Source organism: Penicillium vulpinum (genome assembly GCF_028829585.1).
Source record: "Penicillium vulpinum strain IBT 29486 chromosome Unknown utg000001l_segment0_segment0, whole genome shotgun sequence".
NCBI lineage: Eukaryota > Fungi > Ascomycota > Eurotiomycetes > Eurotiales > Aspergillaceae > Penicillium > Penicillium vulpinum.
Window position 1 is genome coordinate 6,694,574 of NW_026643241.1, and position 18,391 is coordinate 6,712,964.

Here is an 18,391-nt window from a genome sequence, read left to right on the forward strand (position 1 = left end):
TACAGATGTGATATGTAGTAATCACCGGTACTTGGTACCTATCTAGGTAGTCAACCGTTATTTCTAGCACTGTAAGCGCGAATCTATTAATTTAATCTACATATACAAGACTAGTCGGCCATTATGCGACCTCTGTACTTCATGATGTACCTAGGACTTCGGAAATCTGATCTATCTGGCCCGAGATAATATTAGAGACATTGTATTGGAGATAACACTTGGTTGTCTTTTTATCCAGTGCTATAGCAGGAAGGAATAGATTCGGTGCATACCACCGTTCCTCGCTTCAGATACCATCTGATTCTAGTTAATATAAAGGGTAGTAAGTCGACTTTTCTACGATATAGGGTAAGGTTATATGGTATAGGAAAGTCAGTGCCTCGGGGTAGCCGTTTCCACGAACAGTGAAGACGATGGCCATGGCGTCGAGGACGAAGAGAGAGATTATCTTGCTGTACCGACCTGCACACCACTTATGGGAAAATACAATATGTATGCCAACAACCGACAATTCTATTATGTATATGGGGATATCAATCCAAATATGATAAACTACACACGCCTATAGCATGGACACCTCTAAAATCGTAACAGGCAATCCGAACCGCACATTCGTTGATCGGTAGGTCAGACGCTGACGCTATAACCGGAACCCATCCCACGCCGACGACGGATCGCATGCAGATATTTGCGGCCTTCATCTGCCCAGAACACCGAACTAGCAATACAGACAAGCTTAACTAAGGATCCGAAGCTGAGAGCCTCCGTCTGGAAGATGCGCTGTAGGAACGGCAGGTAGATCACGCAGGCCTGACCGGCCAAGGAGCCGAGAACAGCGTAATTGAACATCTTGTTTCCGAACAGTGGCATTTCACCACGCAGGACGGACTTGCTCTCGCTGCGGCAGGTCAATGCGTTGAACATGTCGAAGAGAACGAAGCAGGTGAATGTCATGGTGGTGTCGTGCGCGGTGACAACGCGGGAGCGCTTGTCGATTAGGCCGCCGTCGGTGATATCACCCATTTCGTGGATGTAGATTGACAACGTGCCAACCATGATGATCATGGCTGAGGTAAGGACGCGCTGGATCAGAGGTTTTGTCAGAACACGGGCTGTCCTGGGTCGTGGTGGGCGGCTCATGATGGTAGGGTCGACGGGCTCGACGCCAAGGGACTGGGCGGGAGGACCATCCATGAGAATATCTGTAATGATTATTAGAAAGATACGGGGGATGGAACCATATGCAGGAATACTCACTGATCCACAAGATCTGCATAGCATTCAGCGGATTCTTGAAGCCAAGAGTGGTGCTCAGCAGTACAAGACTGAGCGCAGCCACGCTGGTACTAAGCTGGAACGTAATGAAGTTCTGGATGTTATAGAAGATGCCCTTGCCCTGTTCGATTGCCCGCAAGATAGTCGAGAAATCGTCATCCGTCAGAATCATGTCCGCTGCCTCCTTGGCAACGTCGGTACCAAGCTTGCCCATAGAAATACCTATGTCGGCTTTCTTTAGAGCGGGCGCATCGTTGACGCCATCACCAGTCATGGCAACTACATCACCTCGGGCTTGAAGTGCTGTGACAATCTTCATCTTGTGGTCTGGGCTGGTACGAGCAAAGATCGATACCGTTGAAATCGCTTGAGCAAGCTCGGCGGTAGTCATGCGATCGAGTTCATCGCCTCGGATGACCGAACGTGCACGCGGGGAATCGTTGACTGGCATCCCAAGCTTCTTCGCAATGGCCACAGCTGTCGTCTCGGCGTCGCCAGTAATCATGATGACTCTAACACCACCAGCCATCAAGCGTCGAATGGATTTGTGCACATCCTTACGCGGCGGGTCATTCATACCCATCAGCCCAGCAAAGACTAAGCCGTTATACCGCTCGTCATCATCGCCCTGAACGATTTTCGGGGAGGACCGACTGCCAAAGCCTCTGCCACCTCTAGACGTATCACGAACAACTCCACTGCCAAAAGCGAGAACTCTAAGGCCCTCTGATGCCATATTCTCTGCTGCTTCCCGAATGATTTTGCGACGCGGCTCGTCAAGAATTACTTCCCGACCATCCTTGGTGAGATAGGTATCTGATCGCGCCAGGACCTGTTCGAGAGCACCCTTGATATAGGCAACATGGGAACCTCCATTTGAACCACCAGAACCGCCGATAACAACACCCATCCATTTCCGCTCGGAGCTGAACGGGGTCTCATGGACGCGAGGACTGATACGATCGCGCACATCATCTTCTCCCAGGGTATCCATTAGATCCAAGATTGCCACATCGGTGGGTTGGCCTACCCACCGGCTCTTTGCGGCAGCCGAATCACTGTTGATGGTCGAAGAAAGAACTGCCGCAGAAGATGCGCTGGCGGGCGAGTTTGCGTGCATCCGTGACAAACGAGAGTTATTTGCAATGTTACCAACGCGAAGGATTGTCTGCGCTGCAGGGCCAGGAGCCATCACCGTGGTCAACTCTCTCTGCACCTCGAATGGTTCTGGGCAGTCGAAATGCCACATTTTGGTAACTGTCATGTGGTTGAGGGTAAGAGTGCCAGTCTTGTCCGAGCAGACGACATTGACCGAACCAAGAGTTTCAACGCTGGGGAGTCTTCGCATGATCGCACCCCTCTTAGCCATGCGTAGGACACCGAGAGCGAGCGTGACAGTGACAATGATAGGCAAGCCTTCTGGGATTGCTGCGACGGCCAGCGAAACACCGATTGTGAACATTTCGAGAATCTTACGACCTTGTATCAGACCGATGACCACGATCAATCCGATGACACCGAAAGAAATGTAACTTAGCTCCTGGCCCAAACGATCCATAGACAGTTGCAACGGTGTTCGAGGACTCTCAATTTCTTGTAGCGAAGCTGATATACTTCCAAACTCTGTCTTCGCACCGGTAGATATCACGATGCCCTGGCCATAGCCTGAGCGGACTAGTGTGCCCATGAAGGCAACGTTGTGTTGCTCATTCAACCGAATATCAGCACCAACAGCACCGCTAGCGGGTGCATCGTAGAGCGGAGATCGAGAGGGTTCTATCCCCTTTGACGCTGAAGCGGTCCCGTTAGATGTGCTGCGCAGAGCTTCTGCATACTTCACCACAGGCTCGTTCTCTCCAGTCAAGTTCGACTCATCAATGCTGAGATCTGTTGCAGCGGTGATTCGGATATCTGCGGGAATACGGTCTCCCGTAGTGAAGAGAACCAAATCTCCGGGTACAAGTTCGTTCGCGGGGACGGTTGAAGAAGCCTTGACCGCGGCAGACGCCGAGCCTGGGCTTTTGCTCCGTATTTCGTCCATTTCAATGCCTGAAGACAGGGGCGAGGTACCGCCATTCTCAGCTACCGTGGATGATGCCGCTGGAAGATCACGGATCAAATGGGCATAATGGGGTACAAGTCGGCTCAACGCTTCCAACGACTTCTCCGACCGATACTCTTGAACAAAGCCAACAGTTACAACAATTGTTACCGCAAGAGTAATGCTGATCGCATCGTCGTAGTTGCCCATCACAAAAGAGATTCCAGCAGAGCCGAGGAGAAGGAGAATCAGTGTCTCCTTGAATTGTTTAAGGAACCGCAGCCAGAGGGGTTCCGGCTCATCGTGGGGAAGCTCGTTCGGCCCATCTCTGGCCAGGCGTATCTCTGCCTCGGCGGGTGTTAGGCCATGTAAAAGGGAGGTTCGTAGTCGCTCGGCAGTTTCATGAGGCTCGAGCCACGAATATGTTGCGGTAGATGCCTGGAAGAAAACAATATTGGGCGTTAGAAACTGCGATGTCCAAGGAAGGAAATAGTACACGTAGCACGTGAATCAAGTATATATATATACTTACCGACGATGGAGCATTTAGTCGTCCAGTCATAGGTGTTGTGGGGGGAGGCCGCAGAAAGTCGGTGTTTGATGCATTATGCAAAGGCAATGAAGGTGTTTCGGACCTTGACATTGCTCATGCTTTGGAGGATGGATTATTAAAGACGATAAAATAAGACGTTAGATATGGCGAGAAGTAATTTTCATCACGTTTCGATAAGAATTGACTATGCTCCGACAATCCACGTTAGATGCGATCTGGCAGCAGCTTCACACGGGGCGGCTAGACTTACCGCTGGATTTGCGGAGTTGGCGCAAATCGATCGACGACGAACAAGGGACTAATAGATGACTTAGGACCAAAAATCCAATTCGCTGGCGAAAGAGCCTTTTGCTGTAATGCGAACCGCGAAACAATTCCATTCAGAGTATCGATTCCACTTGAAAGAGGCTGAGTCCCATGCTGATGCTTTACCCGTTGTGGCTTAGTGATTACGGGTAGGGAGTTTATCCGGATACGTTTAGGAAGGTATCACGTGTAGGGCAGAGTATACTATGTACTCCATAGAAGTAATGAATTGAGTTAAGAGTTTTCTATGATTTTCCGAGGGCTTTTTTGAAAAGATTCTCTAGTGTGTTTTTTCTATCTGTAGCTAATTGCTAGATTACAACTTTTTTCGTTAGTAAGTTCATTGTTATGATACTTTGTACGGAGGAGGTACTTCGTAGTACATACTTCTATTCTTCCTTTGTGTACCATGCACGTGACTCGTCATTCCCCAGCCCCCTCAATTACATCAGCAAAAATCCCGCCCAGGCACAACTGCCGCCTGATATTCCCACCGACGCGCATCTTCCGTTCCTCCTTGGTTTCTCAGCCAACTCCAAGATATCCCTCGCGCGCACACCCCCTCCCTATCTCCATCATCTTCGATGTCTTGAATTCACGCGATCAAGTGATAAACCTTTTATCCCTTTAGTTACATATCTACCTTTTCATACAATTATCGAGTGCGAGTCATCGCACAAGTCATTGTTTTCCCGGCTTCAGCGCGTCGCTCTTCTACACCTCACCCCCGCGCCGGGCGGGTCTTTTTGCTTACTTAATTTGGTAAAAGATATCTCGCCGCTATAAAGTATCTCGTTGCCACAGACACACTATGTTCTATTCCGAGACTCTCTTGTCGAAAACCGGGCCGTTGGCTCGCGTTTGGTTGTCGGCTAATATCGAACGCAAACTTTCAAAGTCGCATATCCTGCAGTCGGATATCGAAAGCAGTGTCAATGCTATTGTTGATCAAGGTCAAGCCCCTATGGCTCTGCGATTGAGTGGCCAATTGCTGCTGGGTGTGGTTCGAATTTACAGCCGCAAGGCTCGCTACCTCCTCGACGATTGCAATGAAGCTCTTATGAAAATTAAAATGGTATGCACTCCCTTGAAACAATAGTGACTTTTGTTCAGTCTAATCATCTATCAGGCCTTCCGTCTCACAAACAACAATGACTTGACTTCGACTGTCGTTGCTCCCGGTGGCATTACTCTCCCCGATGTGTTGACCGAATCTGATCTTTTTACCAACCTTGATACATCTTTGCTCTTCCCTCAAACCCTCGATCTGGAGCCTGCTGCCAAGCGCCCTGGTGGCATGGATTTTGGAAGCCAATTCCTCCCAGACAGCAGCTTCCGCCGCTCTGTTTCTCAGGAACCCGCACGCCTTGAAGACCCTTCCCTTGTTGATCTTGACTTGGGTGAGGATGAATTGCCCCTTGGAAATGACCCGACTATGGAAATTGGTCGAGATGCCCCTGCGCCTCGTCCCGTGGAGGAAGATCTTTACAATGACGCTGGAAAATTCAACGACGACGACGATCTGGGATTAGACCTTGGAGATGACGACGCTCTCGACAAGATGGACCTTGGCGATGATGTCCACGATAATCTGAATGACCTACTTCCAGATGTTCCAATGGACTTCAACAACGATGGCGACTTTGGTGGTGGCGAAACACCCCGTGCTGCCGACAACCGATTCGAACGTGACTCCGAAAGCCCACTTTCTGATGCTGGATCCGATCAAATGAATCAGCTGGAAGAGGAATTTAATCGAGATGTATCTGCAACCCCTGATGTCGTGAGCGCCCAGCAAGGCCAGCGTATCAAGCGCCAGAAGCTCATGGGACTCGACAAGCACGTTGCAATCTCCAGCTCCAAGATTAGAGATCAGCAAAATGATCGTTCTTCGATTTTGAAACCCGCATCATTCTTGCCCCGCGACCCTGTCCTACTCACTCTTATGACCAGACAGCAGAATGGCAACTTTGTGTCTAGTGTGTTTGGCGAGGACCGTGGACGCGGGTGGGCACCCGAGCTGCGCGGCATGCTCTCTTTGGACTCGGTCAAGAAGGCTGGTGAGCTGAAGCGTAAGCGTGACAGTGGCATTTCCGATATGGATGTGGCTGCCGCTGACGTTCCTGCCCTGGAGCTTGGTGACGAGGAAGCCATCGTCCCGATTGACGAGGGCATCGCCCTTGATACGACTATGAACCAGCACCCCGAGATTGAATTCCCTGGAGATGACGAAGACCACCTCTTGCCTGAGAGTGATGACGGCATGAACCAGCCCATGGACGAGCTGGACGATACTATTGCGCATCCTGTAGATACCGAGCCCGTCTCAATGGGCACCAAACACGCTGTGCACATTCTCCGCGAGCAGATTGGTAGCTCAGCCGCCCAGCAGAAGAAGAGCGTTTTGTTCCAGGATCTCCTTCCTGAGCAGCGGTCCAGCAAGGCCGATGCCACTAAGATGTTCTTTGAAGTCTTGGTGCTGGCCACAAAAGATGCTGTCAAGGTTGACCAGAGCTCCAAGTCTATTGGTGGTCCCCTCAAGATCACTGGCAAGCAGGCACTTTGGGGCTCTTGGGCCGAGGAGAACGCTTCTGGTGCCATGAGCCAGCTCAGCCAGGCTCTGTAGAGGATGTGTCCTCTTGACCAAAATTTCTGGGATCTATTGGCGCATCTTTCTCTTCTTGTACAGCTCAACTTTGGGATGGTTCCATGGAATATCTCGATTTGAGATCCGGTGTTTTCTTTGGGGATAGCGTTCAGTTGAATGACTATCAGGAGTTTAGGGCTGGAAACATGGGACTTTGGTTACTACTTTTTGTTAGGGTTTTTGTTTGGACATTTGGTCCCTTGGGAGCGACGTTGATGAATTGTTTCTGTTGCGTAGTAGTATTAGCTCTAGCCTAATTGAACATATCTCTATCTCAAATATTCTTTTCTAGACTATTTTGGATGTGATCTCGGAGAATTACGCTGCTTACCACATCGTGCATACATCCATATTAACGCTCCCACGTGTTTATCAACGCTCTTGGCGTGTACATGTATCTCGTGGAATCTAGATAGCATCTAGGTATGGAGTAGGTAGAATCCAAGCAATTATTTATGCTAGAATTACATTTTGTTTTGAAGGGCCTAAAATAATATCCAAGGTCATTCATTAATTGGCTCTACGGGATCCTATACCCGATCATCACCCCCGAGATCGGCTTCGATTAACTCAAGGATTTTGATTGATCGGCTCGGAGTTTGAACTTCGAATTTAGACGCTAAGAATAATTCTTTTTAAAATCCCCTCGCAAGATAGTGACTCACATATCCACCAGTCAATACATATGCCTAGGTAGCCCTAAACCGTTGTTTTGTTTTCTATGACTTCATCACTAAAACATCCTAGATGAGCAAGCTTGACCTTTGACCGTTTGTCCATTGACCATGTCTCCACGGTCAATTACAGACGTGTCGCACCCAGAGTCCGAAGAAAATGACCGTATAAGCCCCGAAAGACCTTTCAGCGATAACAGCGACGATGATTCCGATCACATCAATCCCGAGGATGTGACTTACGCTCCTATCACCACCCCGGGTACCCACGACGAAGGCAGCGCAACTCTCCAAAAACAGCGCTCGAACGCGTCTAGATCATTTAAGTCCCTGGAACGCAGTTGGTCGTTGAACGACGGCGTCAGTCCTGGCGGCCCTGAAATCGACGACGCTGCGGCGCCAAACGAGGATGGAGTGTACACTGTGGGCTGGGAGGAGAATGATCCTATGAATCCGCGCAATATGAGTAAAGCCCGACGGTGGTTGATTGTTATTATTATTTCAATGGGCTCGCTTTGCGTGTGGGTATACACTTGGTTGGATGCTGGGTCACAGATGCTGATCTACTGCATGTAGGACTTGTGCTTCTTCGATGTATACCACGACATATGCCCAATTGATGAAAGAATTCGGGTGTTCGCGAGAAGTTGCGACTCTTGGATTGTCTTTTTTTATTTGGGGTCTTGGTTCGTGCTGATCTTGTTATCTTTCACGGGCTGGATGTGCTGACGCTTTTCGCTTTAGGAATTGGCCCGCTCTTTTTGAGTCCGTTATCTGAGGTTTGTTTTGAGGCTTTGGCTGCTGGATATTTCAGTCACTGATCCGATCTGATTTTGTTTAGTTTTATGGGCGGAGGATCATCTACATTGTCTCATTTTTTGCCTTTCTTGTTTGGCTGATCCCATCCGCGGTCGCTCAAAATACTCAGACTATGCTTATCTCTCGGTTCTTCAATGGACTGTCAGGCAGTGCTTTTTTGAGTGTCGCCGGAGGTACTGTAGGTGACATGTTTGATCGACATGAGCTTGCCTTTCCCATGATGCTCTACACTGCGAGCCCTTTCGTTGGCCCCGAGGTCGGCCCTCTGTAGGTCGTCTTTCGTTCTTGGAGTTGCTTTGCTGCTATGTGTAGTATGGAGTTGTCTTCTGATCTCAATACTAACAGTACACCACTAGGGTTGGTGGCTTTATTAATGCATTTACTACATGGTAAGTTGTTAATACCGAATTTTTAGTAACAATCGAAGCTTATATTTCTCGCAGGCGTTGGACATTTTATGTGCTCCTGATTTGGACGGGAGTGCTGCTCGTCTCAATGATATTCTTAGTTCCGGAGACTTATCACCCAGTGTATGTATTTTCCGATCCTAAAAGAATCATGGGGCTAAGGATGTTCTAGGCTTTTAAGGCATAAGGCACAGAAACTGCGCCAGGAAACCGGCGACGACCGGTGGAAAGCTCCGATCGAAAACTTGCAGCGCTCGGTGGCGCAGACAGTGCTAAGCTCAATGTATCGGCCGATTTTGCTCCTAACATTAGAGCCAATGTGCTTATGCCTTTGCATTTTCTCGGCCGTCCTATTGGGTATTCTATACCTCTTCTTTGGTGCTTTCCAACTAGTCTTTGATGAGGTGTATGGACTAGTATTGTGGCAACGTGGCCTGTGTTTCCTTGGTATGTTTGTTGGAATGGTTATAGCCATTTTGTCAGATCCGATCTGGCGCCGAAATTACGTTCGCTTGGAGCGCAACCACGAGAAAGCCACGAACAAGATTGATGACTTCCAGCCGGAGTGGCGGCTGCCCCCGGGTGAGTTTTTCCAACACATTGCCCAGGAAAACGATGGCTGACTTCGATGGAATAGCGATCCTGGGAGGGCCCTTGGTTACTATAGGTCTTTTCGTTTTTGCCTGGACAATCTATCCTAATGTCCATTGGATTGTGCCTATCATTGGCAGTGCTATTTTCGGTGCAGGGTAAGATCAACCTTGGAATCTCATCTGACTGGGCAACCGTCTCATTGGTCCTGCAATCCCTGTCTACCTTGTGGGGTTTTTTTTCTGGCCGTGTGATCCTAATATATCGTGTTACTTCTAGGACAATTCTGGTTTACTCGGGTATATTCACGTTCCTGGTCGATGCATATCCAACTTTTGCTGCCAGCGCTCTGGCAGCGAACAGCTTTACTCGGTCTTCCTTTGGAGGTATATTTCCGCTATTTGGAATCCAAAGTAAGTTTGTTTGGACTATCCCTGTGCTCCGACAAGAGTTGCAAGCTTGTGCTTTGCATGAAGCGCATCTTTCCAATGCGGGTCGATGCATTGTATTTTGAACAGGTCGATCTGTAGCTCTTCCTCAATGCTTGACAGCTATCCTCTTGCCTGCACACAGTTGAGACGTAATGATAATAGCTAACGGCTATACAGTGTATAACAACCTCGGATTTCACTGGGCAACTTCCTTGTTAGCGTTCCTGACCCTTGCCATGACCCCTTTCCCGTAAGTGCTGATTTTGACATACTTGATTGCCTGTTACGCTACGCCCTACCTATTTACTTCCTCCCTGCATTTTGAACCTTGAGCAAGTTGCCTCAAACACGAAAGTTTGATATCCTAGTTGTATGTGGCTCTGGCGACAGGCTTCAACATGGGTTGTTCTTGTCTACTGAATGTTTTACTGACATTCCTGATAGGTATCTATTCTTTCGATATGGGAGCTGGATCCGAAGTAAGAGCCGGTTCGCAAAATCACAGAGATGATCGATCCTACTATGCACATAGAATACCCCATACATACTTTAATCTTAAGCAGGTTGGTTGCTGGCTGGATGGGTCTTTTATGAGGGCAGCCACAGGTCTACCCTCGGTGCCATTGCATCTCAACAGTTTACCAACCGGTTTCATCTGAACACGGTGTGCCGTGGGTGATGAACACGACATCCCATGACCATATGCTGGGAACCTTCTGGGCTGAGACGTTTGGCTACTGGGGATGACAGGGTCAGAACCTGGCCTGCGACCATAGATCAAGACCTAACTCCTCCAGCTGCTGTACTGCCTGCAGTTCAAAAGCCAATGCAGAAAATCATAGTCAATAATACGCATGACTGGCAAGGATATATGCTTTATATCCTAGCTCGACTTAATTCCTTCTATAGACATCTTGCATATTTGATCTAGCTATTCCTAATTCCTAACCCCAAGTAGACCATGAAGCATTTGATAATACTAGCGTGCTTGACACCAGGGATAAATCGATTCCACCCATTCTATGAATAGAGATTGGATGGACCTGGCCCGGGCTTGAATTCTCCGACGGTACCCCCCAGTCTGCCAGGCCAGTTGCGAAGCATGCGAGCGTCATGTGGTCTTGGAATCCAGTCACCGGTAAATCATCCCCAACCAACTTCCACCCCGGCTTCAGGCAGACATAAAAATCCCTCCTTTAGAGCATAGCAAGCGTCATAGTTGAGCGGTATATTGAGAGCCTTCTATTCCGTAGCCTCGGCAGAGCACCTTCCGCTTGCCTCGGAACAAAACGGGACCACCGAGAGTTGTGAAAGGTCTGGAGCGGGGTCTTTCGGGATCAATCCGGCTGTGGAGGAATAATGACTCAATTGGAGATACTTGCATTCAACGTTTTATAGGTAATTTAGAGGAGAACATCTGAGCAAGAGCTACAAAGTACTTTGTATACAACGGACTTGGAAGTTACCGCACGTGCGTAATTGCCCCCGCTGAGATAGCTCATCCGGTATGCACTGAACCCGATCTGGGTGTAGGATTGTAATTTAGCCAATCAGAGATCATCAACGCGCTTAAATTACCGGTTGTTTCTGGTAATGCGGTGAAATCGGTAATTCTTACAATCAAATGCCGCCAGTGACCGTTGCCCTAAACAAGTCGACATGTGAGTATGATGTACAGTATGTTTACATATAGCTTGGTTTTTATTGAGACTAGGAACGATATGCATACATTAGTACCTCTCAGGATTTTAGATAAGATACACATTTATCTCTTTAAATTAAGGCACGCCCAACATAGGATTGCGTTGGGTAGCAAAAAAAAAAAAAAAGAAAAAGGCCTACAAATTAATTATGTAAAATAGTGGCTGTTTTACGAAGTATAGCCCTGCGCCTTCTTACAAAGTACAAAGTAGAAGTACGAAAGCGCTAAGATTCCTAAATATTAAAAGAATTATTAAAAAAATCACTAAAAAATAGCCAAAAAAATTATTCCGTCATCTTATTTAGTCCTTTACAATTGGACTGTGTCGTGTTAACCTTGGAAAAAAAAACTCCTTAGAAGTCACGGGAACACTCTGATTGAGCCTGCGAGTCCATCCACTTCTTCTTTAACCTCCCCCGCGAATAGTATTTGCTTCGATTATCTCTCAACTTTTCCCCCTTCCCAGTCTACCGGCTCGAATCGGCACGGCTCTCACTTGGAGAGAAATTCAAGATCTTCCCCGCAGCCGAACGAAAGTCCGCCTCTCCACTCGCAATTCAGCCCCGAACCGTTGCGGGATTTTTCTGTCAGCTTTGCGCCAATTTCTCCTCATCTACAAACCACATTGAAATCCTTCAATGTGTCAGATCATCGTACATCCGTCGCATCTTCAGTCGATTGTCCTCCGTTACACCCGTGACTCGACTATCCGTGATTCCGATTCCGATTCCCCACCAACTGTAGTCGCAAACGCGCGATTATAGGAACCAAAGGCCCGGAGATCCCTCCAACCTTCGCGAGGTGATTTTGGTAGATTTCGAGTCCCAACACGGACGATTAGCAATTAGCGATCGATTCCTCTTTCTTTTTTTGCTCTTTCACAAGCCGGACTGAATATTGCACGTGGATCCGCTCGCCCGCCGAGATCGAAGCGCGGATGGTATCATATTGGTATTGTCGCCACCACGCTTTGTTTATTTAGATCAACACAGTAAGGCACAGAAAGTGACCTACCGAGGTTGAAATACCCGAGTTACCTCACTTTGTTGAGCGTGTCTATAGATCGCCGTTCTCGGGATACATGCCAAAATGAATATGGAAGCCAAGACCGGCTCCCCGATTCCTGCAGAGGACTTCAGTGGAGATCGTGACTCTGCCGATATCACAGAACACGAACAAATGGACGTAAAGCCCAAAACCAATGGCGATAGCAAGGCGGACCGCAAAGCAGCAAATGCCAAGGATCCCTCCCGACCGCGACGGAAGAAGGCCCGGCGAGCTTGCTTTGCATGCCAACGAGCTCATTTGACTTGCGGTATGATGATAGACTGATTCCCGCCCTTGTTGAATATATGGCTAATATATATCGGGCTCAGGTGACGAAAGACCGTGTCAGCGTTGCATTAAACGTGGTCTTCAAGATGCTTGTCATGATGGTGTTCGTAAAAAGGCCAAGTATCTCCATGATGCTCCAGATGGGGCATTGATGCCAGCTGTTAGTAGTAGCAGCAGCACCAGTCTATACAACAGCACGCTCCGCAATAATATGCCTATGTCTAGAAATGGTGCAAATTCCGTCAACTCCAGCCAGCAACACAACCAACAACACAGCCATCAACACACTCCGCATAACCAACAACAAACCAATACCACGAATAACAACTTTTATCCTACGCCCCAGACGCAGGCAGGGTCCTACAATCCCTACCAGGAATCATCCATGAGCCAAAGCCCTTTCACCAACCAATCACCCGTTTCACCTACTTTCAACATGAAGACCAGCACCAACGGTCGAACTTCGAGTCTTTCTTCGACTGTAAACCAGCAGCCTACTCCAAGCACTGCTCTCTCTGGGGATTCAAGTCAGTCCCAGAATCCTTTTGCAGGGCCATTTTTTGATCCCAGTGATCCAGCGCTCTTCAACTTTGATCTATCGAGCATGAACTTCGAAAATCGATACGGGGCTCTCGAATTTGGCATGCTTGGGCATATGGCCACTGGGGCAGCCGGTGACTCCCCGACTGATTCTGCAGGACAGCGAGGGTCGATCGGCCGCAGTGGATCAGCCCAATTCTCTACACCAGCTCCTGGATATGGAGAAAGCCCGGGAACTCAACCTTTCATGTTCGGTGATCCTATCCTAAATGATTGGTCGGCCTCGGGCCAGCATGTGAATGTCGGGGGTGTGTATGGACAAAATAGCATGCTTTCCGAACACATGAAACCCGAACACATGAAAGCAAATGCACCACATGCATTTGCGATCGAAAGTGGGCCAGCAAGTTTCACTAGTCCTGGCTCAGCCCAAAGCCCGAGCATTGCAACGGCTACATTCGAAGACGGCCCATTCAACAATATCGCTCCTGCTCCCAAGTCCAAGTCTAACAACCTGGTGCCGAATGGCCAACGCCAGGTGTCATCGGCATCGATTTTGAAGCACCCAAATTTGCAGGTTGGCCCTAAACGGCGCCACCGCAACCCTTCCTCAATATACGAGAGTGTGAAGGAGCCATACGCTTACACAAGTGGTTTCCACAATCTTACTGCTTTCATCCAGCGTCGCTTTACGCCGCAAAAGACCGTGCGAATTGCCAAGGCTCTTGCGTCTATTCGACCCTCTTTTATTGCAACTACTAAGACCCTTAATCGCGATGACCTCATATTCATGGAAAAATGCTTCCAGCGAACGCTCTGGGAGTACGAGGACTTCATCAATGCATGTGGAACGCCAACCATTGTCTGCCGACGCACCGGCGAGATCGCCGCCGTAGGCAAGGAGTTCAGCATCCTAACCGGATGGAAGAAAGACGTGCTTCTAGGAAAAGAGGCAAACCTCAACGTCAACACCGGTTCTTCAGGCGTACCCCAGTCTGGGACAACGTCGCGCGGTAGTTTCACACCGCGCGGCTCAACATTAGAGAATTCCAGCAGTGGACGCCCCCAGCCGGTATTCTTGGCTGAACTCCTCGACGATGACAGCGTCGTAGAGTTCTACGAGGACTTTGCGCGTCTGGCATTTGGTGATTCTCGTGGTAGTGTCATGACTCGGTGCAAGCTGCTCAAATACAAAACCAAGGAGGACATGGAGATTGCACAGTCCGATGATCACGGAAAGTGGAGCAATCACCTCCGCAAGGGTGGCATTGCTGGCGAGGCTGGCATGAACCAGCTCGGTTTCAAGGACGGAAAAGTCGATTGCGCGTACTGCTGGACAGTGAAACGCGATGTGTTTGATATCCCAATGCTCATTGTGATGAATGTAAGTCTAAGATCACGCAACCTCTCAGAGTTGGTCTCATGCTAATCCGCGATATTCTAGTTCTTGCCATGCATTTGATTTCTTTCTTATTTTTTTTGGATTTTGCTTCTTGCTTTTGTTTCAGATTACCATTTCATACCCTCAGCAAGGCCTAACATCAGGCCTGTCTTCTTTTCATCTTCTGTTCTACACTGGTACATATTTTCTGATTCTGGGATTGTATGATTCCCTTTGATCTTGATTTTCTTTGGACTACTGGCCGACAGGGTCTTCTTTTGTTCTATGTTCTCGTATATACGTTGTGCTTTTTGGATTCCTGGAACAAATTCTAGGATTGTCGATATGCTTTCTTGTTTTATTTTCTTTTTGCGGCGCTTAAAAGGGACAAAATGTGATATCTCTGGGACGGAATCGTGATTATATGAGCATAATGCCATGATATTGAGTGGGGTCGCTTATGACCTCGTTGAGCCCTGAATCATCTAATTTTAAATAAAGAAATAAGCTTAATCCGACCTTCGATCCAATTGCATGTGAATTGGTGCCTGGTACCTCAGGCGTCTATTACGGTACATAATGTATCCTTATCGCGATAAACCCCACCAGGGTTGACTCCGACTCGTATTCAGATACACTCAACGCCAGCATCACGCCAAACTATTGCCAAATCACATAATTAATACATATCAAACGAAACCATACTATCACCAGATTTGTTTGTGCCACTATCCACGCTTCACCATACCCCCACCCGACAGAATCCGCCATGCGCTCCGATAAGCCGCGCGACCCGGTAGCCGGCCCCGATGCAGGCCCTGAACCACCTTATCCCGTGCGACTGTCAGGGCCAGTGATCAAGGGGTTTGGTCGCGGAAGCAAAGATGTAAGTCCATGAATCTGGGAACCCAACCTCGCTGAGCGTAGGGGGCGCAACAAACTCACCACTGACTCACTCTCCCGGATGGTTACAGCTCGGAATTCCCACTGCCAACATCCCCGCAGATGACCTGTCCGAGAAGCACCCAGAGTTGACAACTGGTGTCTACTACGGTGTTGTAGCGCTCGACCCCAAAACATATCATCCTGAGACATCCGAGGGCAACACATCTACTGCGGTGGTTTTGCCTGCTGTATTGAGTATCGGATATAACCCTTTCTATAAAAACACTGTGCGATCTGTGGTATGTGATTCAAACCAGACGAAAATGCCGTCATATGTTGAAGCCCGCATTTTGGTGGGGTATTGGACTGACGCGGGTGCTCACTTCAGGAAATTCATATCATGCCCGCTCTCACGGAACCATCGCCCACTGCTGCGGGGCAGGAGGGCCAGACTAAGTTCAATCGTTTGCCTGATTTCTATACAACGCGACTTAACCTGCTGATTCTGGGTTATATCCGGCCCGAGTTTGATTATGTCTCGCTCGAGGCGTTGGTGGAGGATATTCGGGTGGATTGTGAGGTTGCGCGGGAGAGCCTAATGCGCGAGGCTTACAAGTGCTATCTTGTTGACGATGGTAAAGCATCTGGAAAAGTCAGCGAGGATCGTGGGTGGTTGGTGAGCTTTGATTAAGTGGGGTTAGATGGATATTGCATGACATTTGGGATTGGTGAGATGATCATCCTGCATTGCGATTATTTTTTTATATATAACGCAGATCATTCCGCTATATAGACATAGAACAAGGATCTTTTTTGTTGACTTGTCATATCGGATTCTATAGATGCGTATTTGCATGAATATGTGCAGCCCTACGGATTATCTTCTCGCCCAATGCAACATCGACGACGTCACCTGCTGGAATACCAAGAGCCATAAGTATTGGCATTCTCTTGGCCTCCATTTTCATATCTCTTGACCTATGTAATACCAAGAGCAGCAACCCGAGTTTTCCGGACTTGAAGCAGATATTTTCCACATATAAACAGGGCCACATGTCCTCTCAAAGTTATCATAACCTACACCCATCCATACAATCAACCCACATTTAGACTATGGTCAACGTATTCCGACGCCTTACTCGACGCCGAGCCCAAAGTTCCAGCAGTAACCCACCAGACCAAGGCGGAGATGCTACGGGCCCCAATTCCGGAGCATCCCATCAGCACGGATTACACCGGGCAGTGAGCGCGAGCTCCGGGAAACGCAGCTGGCGGCATGAAGAGCCAGTCCCCCGACAGCTCCTCCTGATCTCCGACACTGTGGAATTCGATACTCATGTAGTCCACCGCTTCCAGGCAGAGGGATTTGATGTAATCTATATTCCCTTCCTCGGCACTGGGAATGAAGATAAGGACCGAAAAGCGCTGGAGAATGCGGTGCATGAGAAAGAAGACGAACTTGAGAATGGAGAGCGATATGCGATAGTCGGTACGTCTTTTATTCTTTTTCTTCTATTCTTCTTCTTCGTCTCTATATATGCTTTTCTATTCGAGGCACACATTTTAGCCCTACAAGATATAGCAGAAACCCAGCTAACCATATACTCCAGCATATCACCGACCTGCCTACCTCCTCCTAGCCTCACACCACACAGTAAACAGCAACACAAACCCATTCCCACACTTATGCGCCTTGATAGCCTACTACCCCATCCCATCAACAGACCAATTCACCTACAGACAAAAAGAAAACTGCTTGCCACCAGGCTGCTCAGACACAGGTTCAATCTTCGGCCCAGACTCCAAGTCATCATATCTCCCAATCCAAGTCCACGTCCCAGGCCCAAGAGTCCAGCGCTGCGCGCTGTGGCCATGGATCAGCCTCAGTGCCTCGGACAGCGACGTCACCTACAAAAAAATACACCGGTGCTATGTCTACTCGTACCCGGGGTCTAGAGCCGGGTTCGCGGAGCGGGAAATTGCCGAGGAAAAAGAAGGCGAGGTGGATGTGAACTTGAACGAGGATGACGAGATCAGCTCGCAGCTGGCGTGGAGTCGGGTGCTGGCGTGTCTGCGGCGCTCGTTCAATGTCGGGAGTCACTGGGCTGTTATTGATATCGAGACTGTTTGGGAAGAGTACTGGGACAGTGTGATTGGCGATTTGGAGACGCAGAAAAAGAATCACAGTTGTGGTGCTGAGCCCGCGGTTGAGATGTTGACTGGTCATGGCCATTATGGTGAGATAGGGTGTCCTGCTGGTGAGGTTTTTGTGAAGTGTATTCCTACCCAGGCTGGAGGTGAGTTTCTTTTCCGCACATGTATTTCCTACGGTCTGTTCGGGAATTTGCTGATATTTATCTTACAGGCTCTGATATCTCAAGTCTGAGAGATTTCTTCGCTCATGCATATATTCCTGCTGGACCAGTTGATCAGCAGATCCGCCTCTTGTCGCGCACTGTAGGTGCGGATCGCATCGTGGATGAGATGTTGTTTTCTTGTCGACATACTGCCGAGATTCCATGGCTGCTGCCTAGTGTTCCACCGACGGATCGAGAGATAAAGGTTATTGTTGTTGTGGTAGCAAGCTTCAGTGCCAGTCAGATTACACGCCAGAGTATTTATTGGGACCAGGCCGGTGTGCTTGTGCAGGTTGGATTGTTGGATCCGAGACTTGTGCCGTCGTCAAAAGCTGTCAAAAGCTATTGAGCACCGGTAGTATTTTAGCCTTAGGTTCCTTTGTCTTGTACATGGCTGTTTGCAGGTCAATACCTACATGAAGATAGGGTCTACCAAGATAATCTATT

General features: G+C 48.6%; 6 protein-coding genes across 6 annotated transcripts; 5 read left to right on the plus strand and 1 right to left on the minus strand.

Annotated features, from left to right (window-relative positions):
* Positions 1-627: 627 nt before the first annotated feature.
* Positions 628-3,959, minus strand: pmr1 (Ca(2+)/Mn(2+)-transporting P-type ATPase PMR1; the record flags this gene model as incomplete). The annotated part of the gene is made up of 3 exons (XM_057250096.1): positions 628-1,202; positions 1,258-3,754; positions 3,849-3,959. The coding sequence occupies 3 exons, from the start codon at positions 3,957-3,959 to the stop codon at positions 628-630; spliced, it is 3,183 nt and encodes a 1,060-aa protein (XP_057114528.1).
* Positions 3,960-4,986: 1,027 nt separating this feature from the next.
* On the plus strand, positions 4,987-6,801 carry N7479_002400 (kleisin alpha; the record flags this gene model as incomplete). Its single annotated transcript, XM_057250097.1, has 2 exons — positions 4,987-5,250; positions 5,305-6,801. 2 exons carry the CDS (start codon positions 4,987-4,989, stop codon positions 6,799-6,801), a joined length of 1,761 nt encoding a protein of 586 aa, XP_057114529.1.
* Positions 6,802-7,607: 806 nt separating this feature from the next.
* On the plus strand, positions 7,608-10,255 carry N7479_002401 (MFS transporter; the record flags this gene model as incomplete). Its single annotated transcript, XM_057250098.1, has 11 exons — positions 7,608-8,017; positions 8,073-8,182; positions 8,241-8,275; positions 8,338-8,582; positions 8,672-8,704; positions 8,759-8,845; positions 8,895-9,304; positions 9,360-9,471; positions 9,593-9,726; positions 9,922-9,994; positions 10,189-10,255. 11 exons carry the CDS (start codon positions 7,608-7,610, stop codon positions 10,253-10,255), a joined length of 1,716 nt encoding a protein of 571 aa, XP_057114530.1.
* A 2,280-nt stretch (positions 10,256-12,535) lies between these two features.
* N7479_002402 (Zn(II)2Cys6 transcription factor domain-containing protein) lies at positions 12,536-14,783 on the plus strand (the record flags this gene model as incomplete). Its single annotated transcript, XM_057250099.1, has 3 exons — positions 12,536-12,761; positions 12,823-14,705; positions 14,766-14,783. 3 exons carry the CDS (start codon positions 12,536-12,538, stop codon positions 14,781-14,783), a joined length of 2,127 nt encoding a protein of 708 aa, XP_057114531.1.
* A 688-nt stretch (positions 14,784-15,471) lies between these two features.
* fmn1 (riboflavin kinase) lies at positions 15,472-16,278 on the plus strand (the record flags this gene model as incomplete). Its single annotated transcript, XM_057250100.1, has 3 exons — positions 15,472-15,588; positions 15,677-15,886; positions 15,976-16,278. The coding sequence occupies 3 exons, from the start codon at positions 15,472-15,474 to the stop codon at positions 16,276-16,278; spliced, it is 630 nt and encodes a 209-aa protein (XP_057114532.1).
* A 422-nt stretch (positions 16,279-16,700) lies between these two features.
* Positions 16,701-18,293, plus strand: N7479_002404 (dienelactone hydrolase; the record flags this gene model as incomplete). Its single annotated transcript, XM_057250101.1, has 3 exons — positions 16,701-17,076; positions 17,198-17,884; positions 17,953-18,293. 3 exons carry the CDS (start codon positions 16,701-16,703, stop codon positions 18,291-18,293), a joined length of 1,404 nt encoding a protein of 467 aa, XP_057114533.1.
* Between the last annotated feature and the right edge of the window lie 98 nt (positions 18,294-18,391).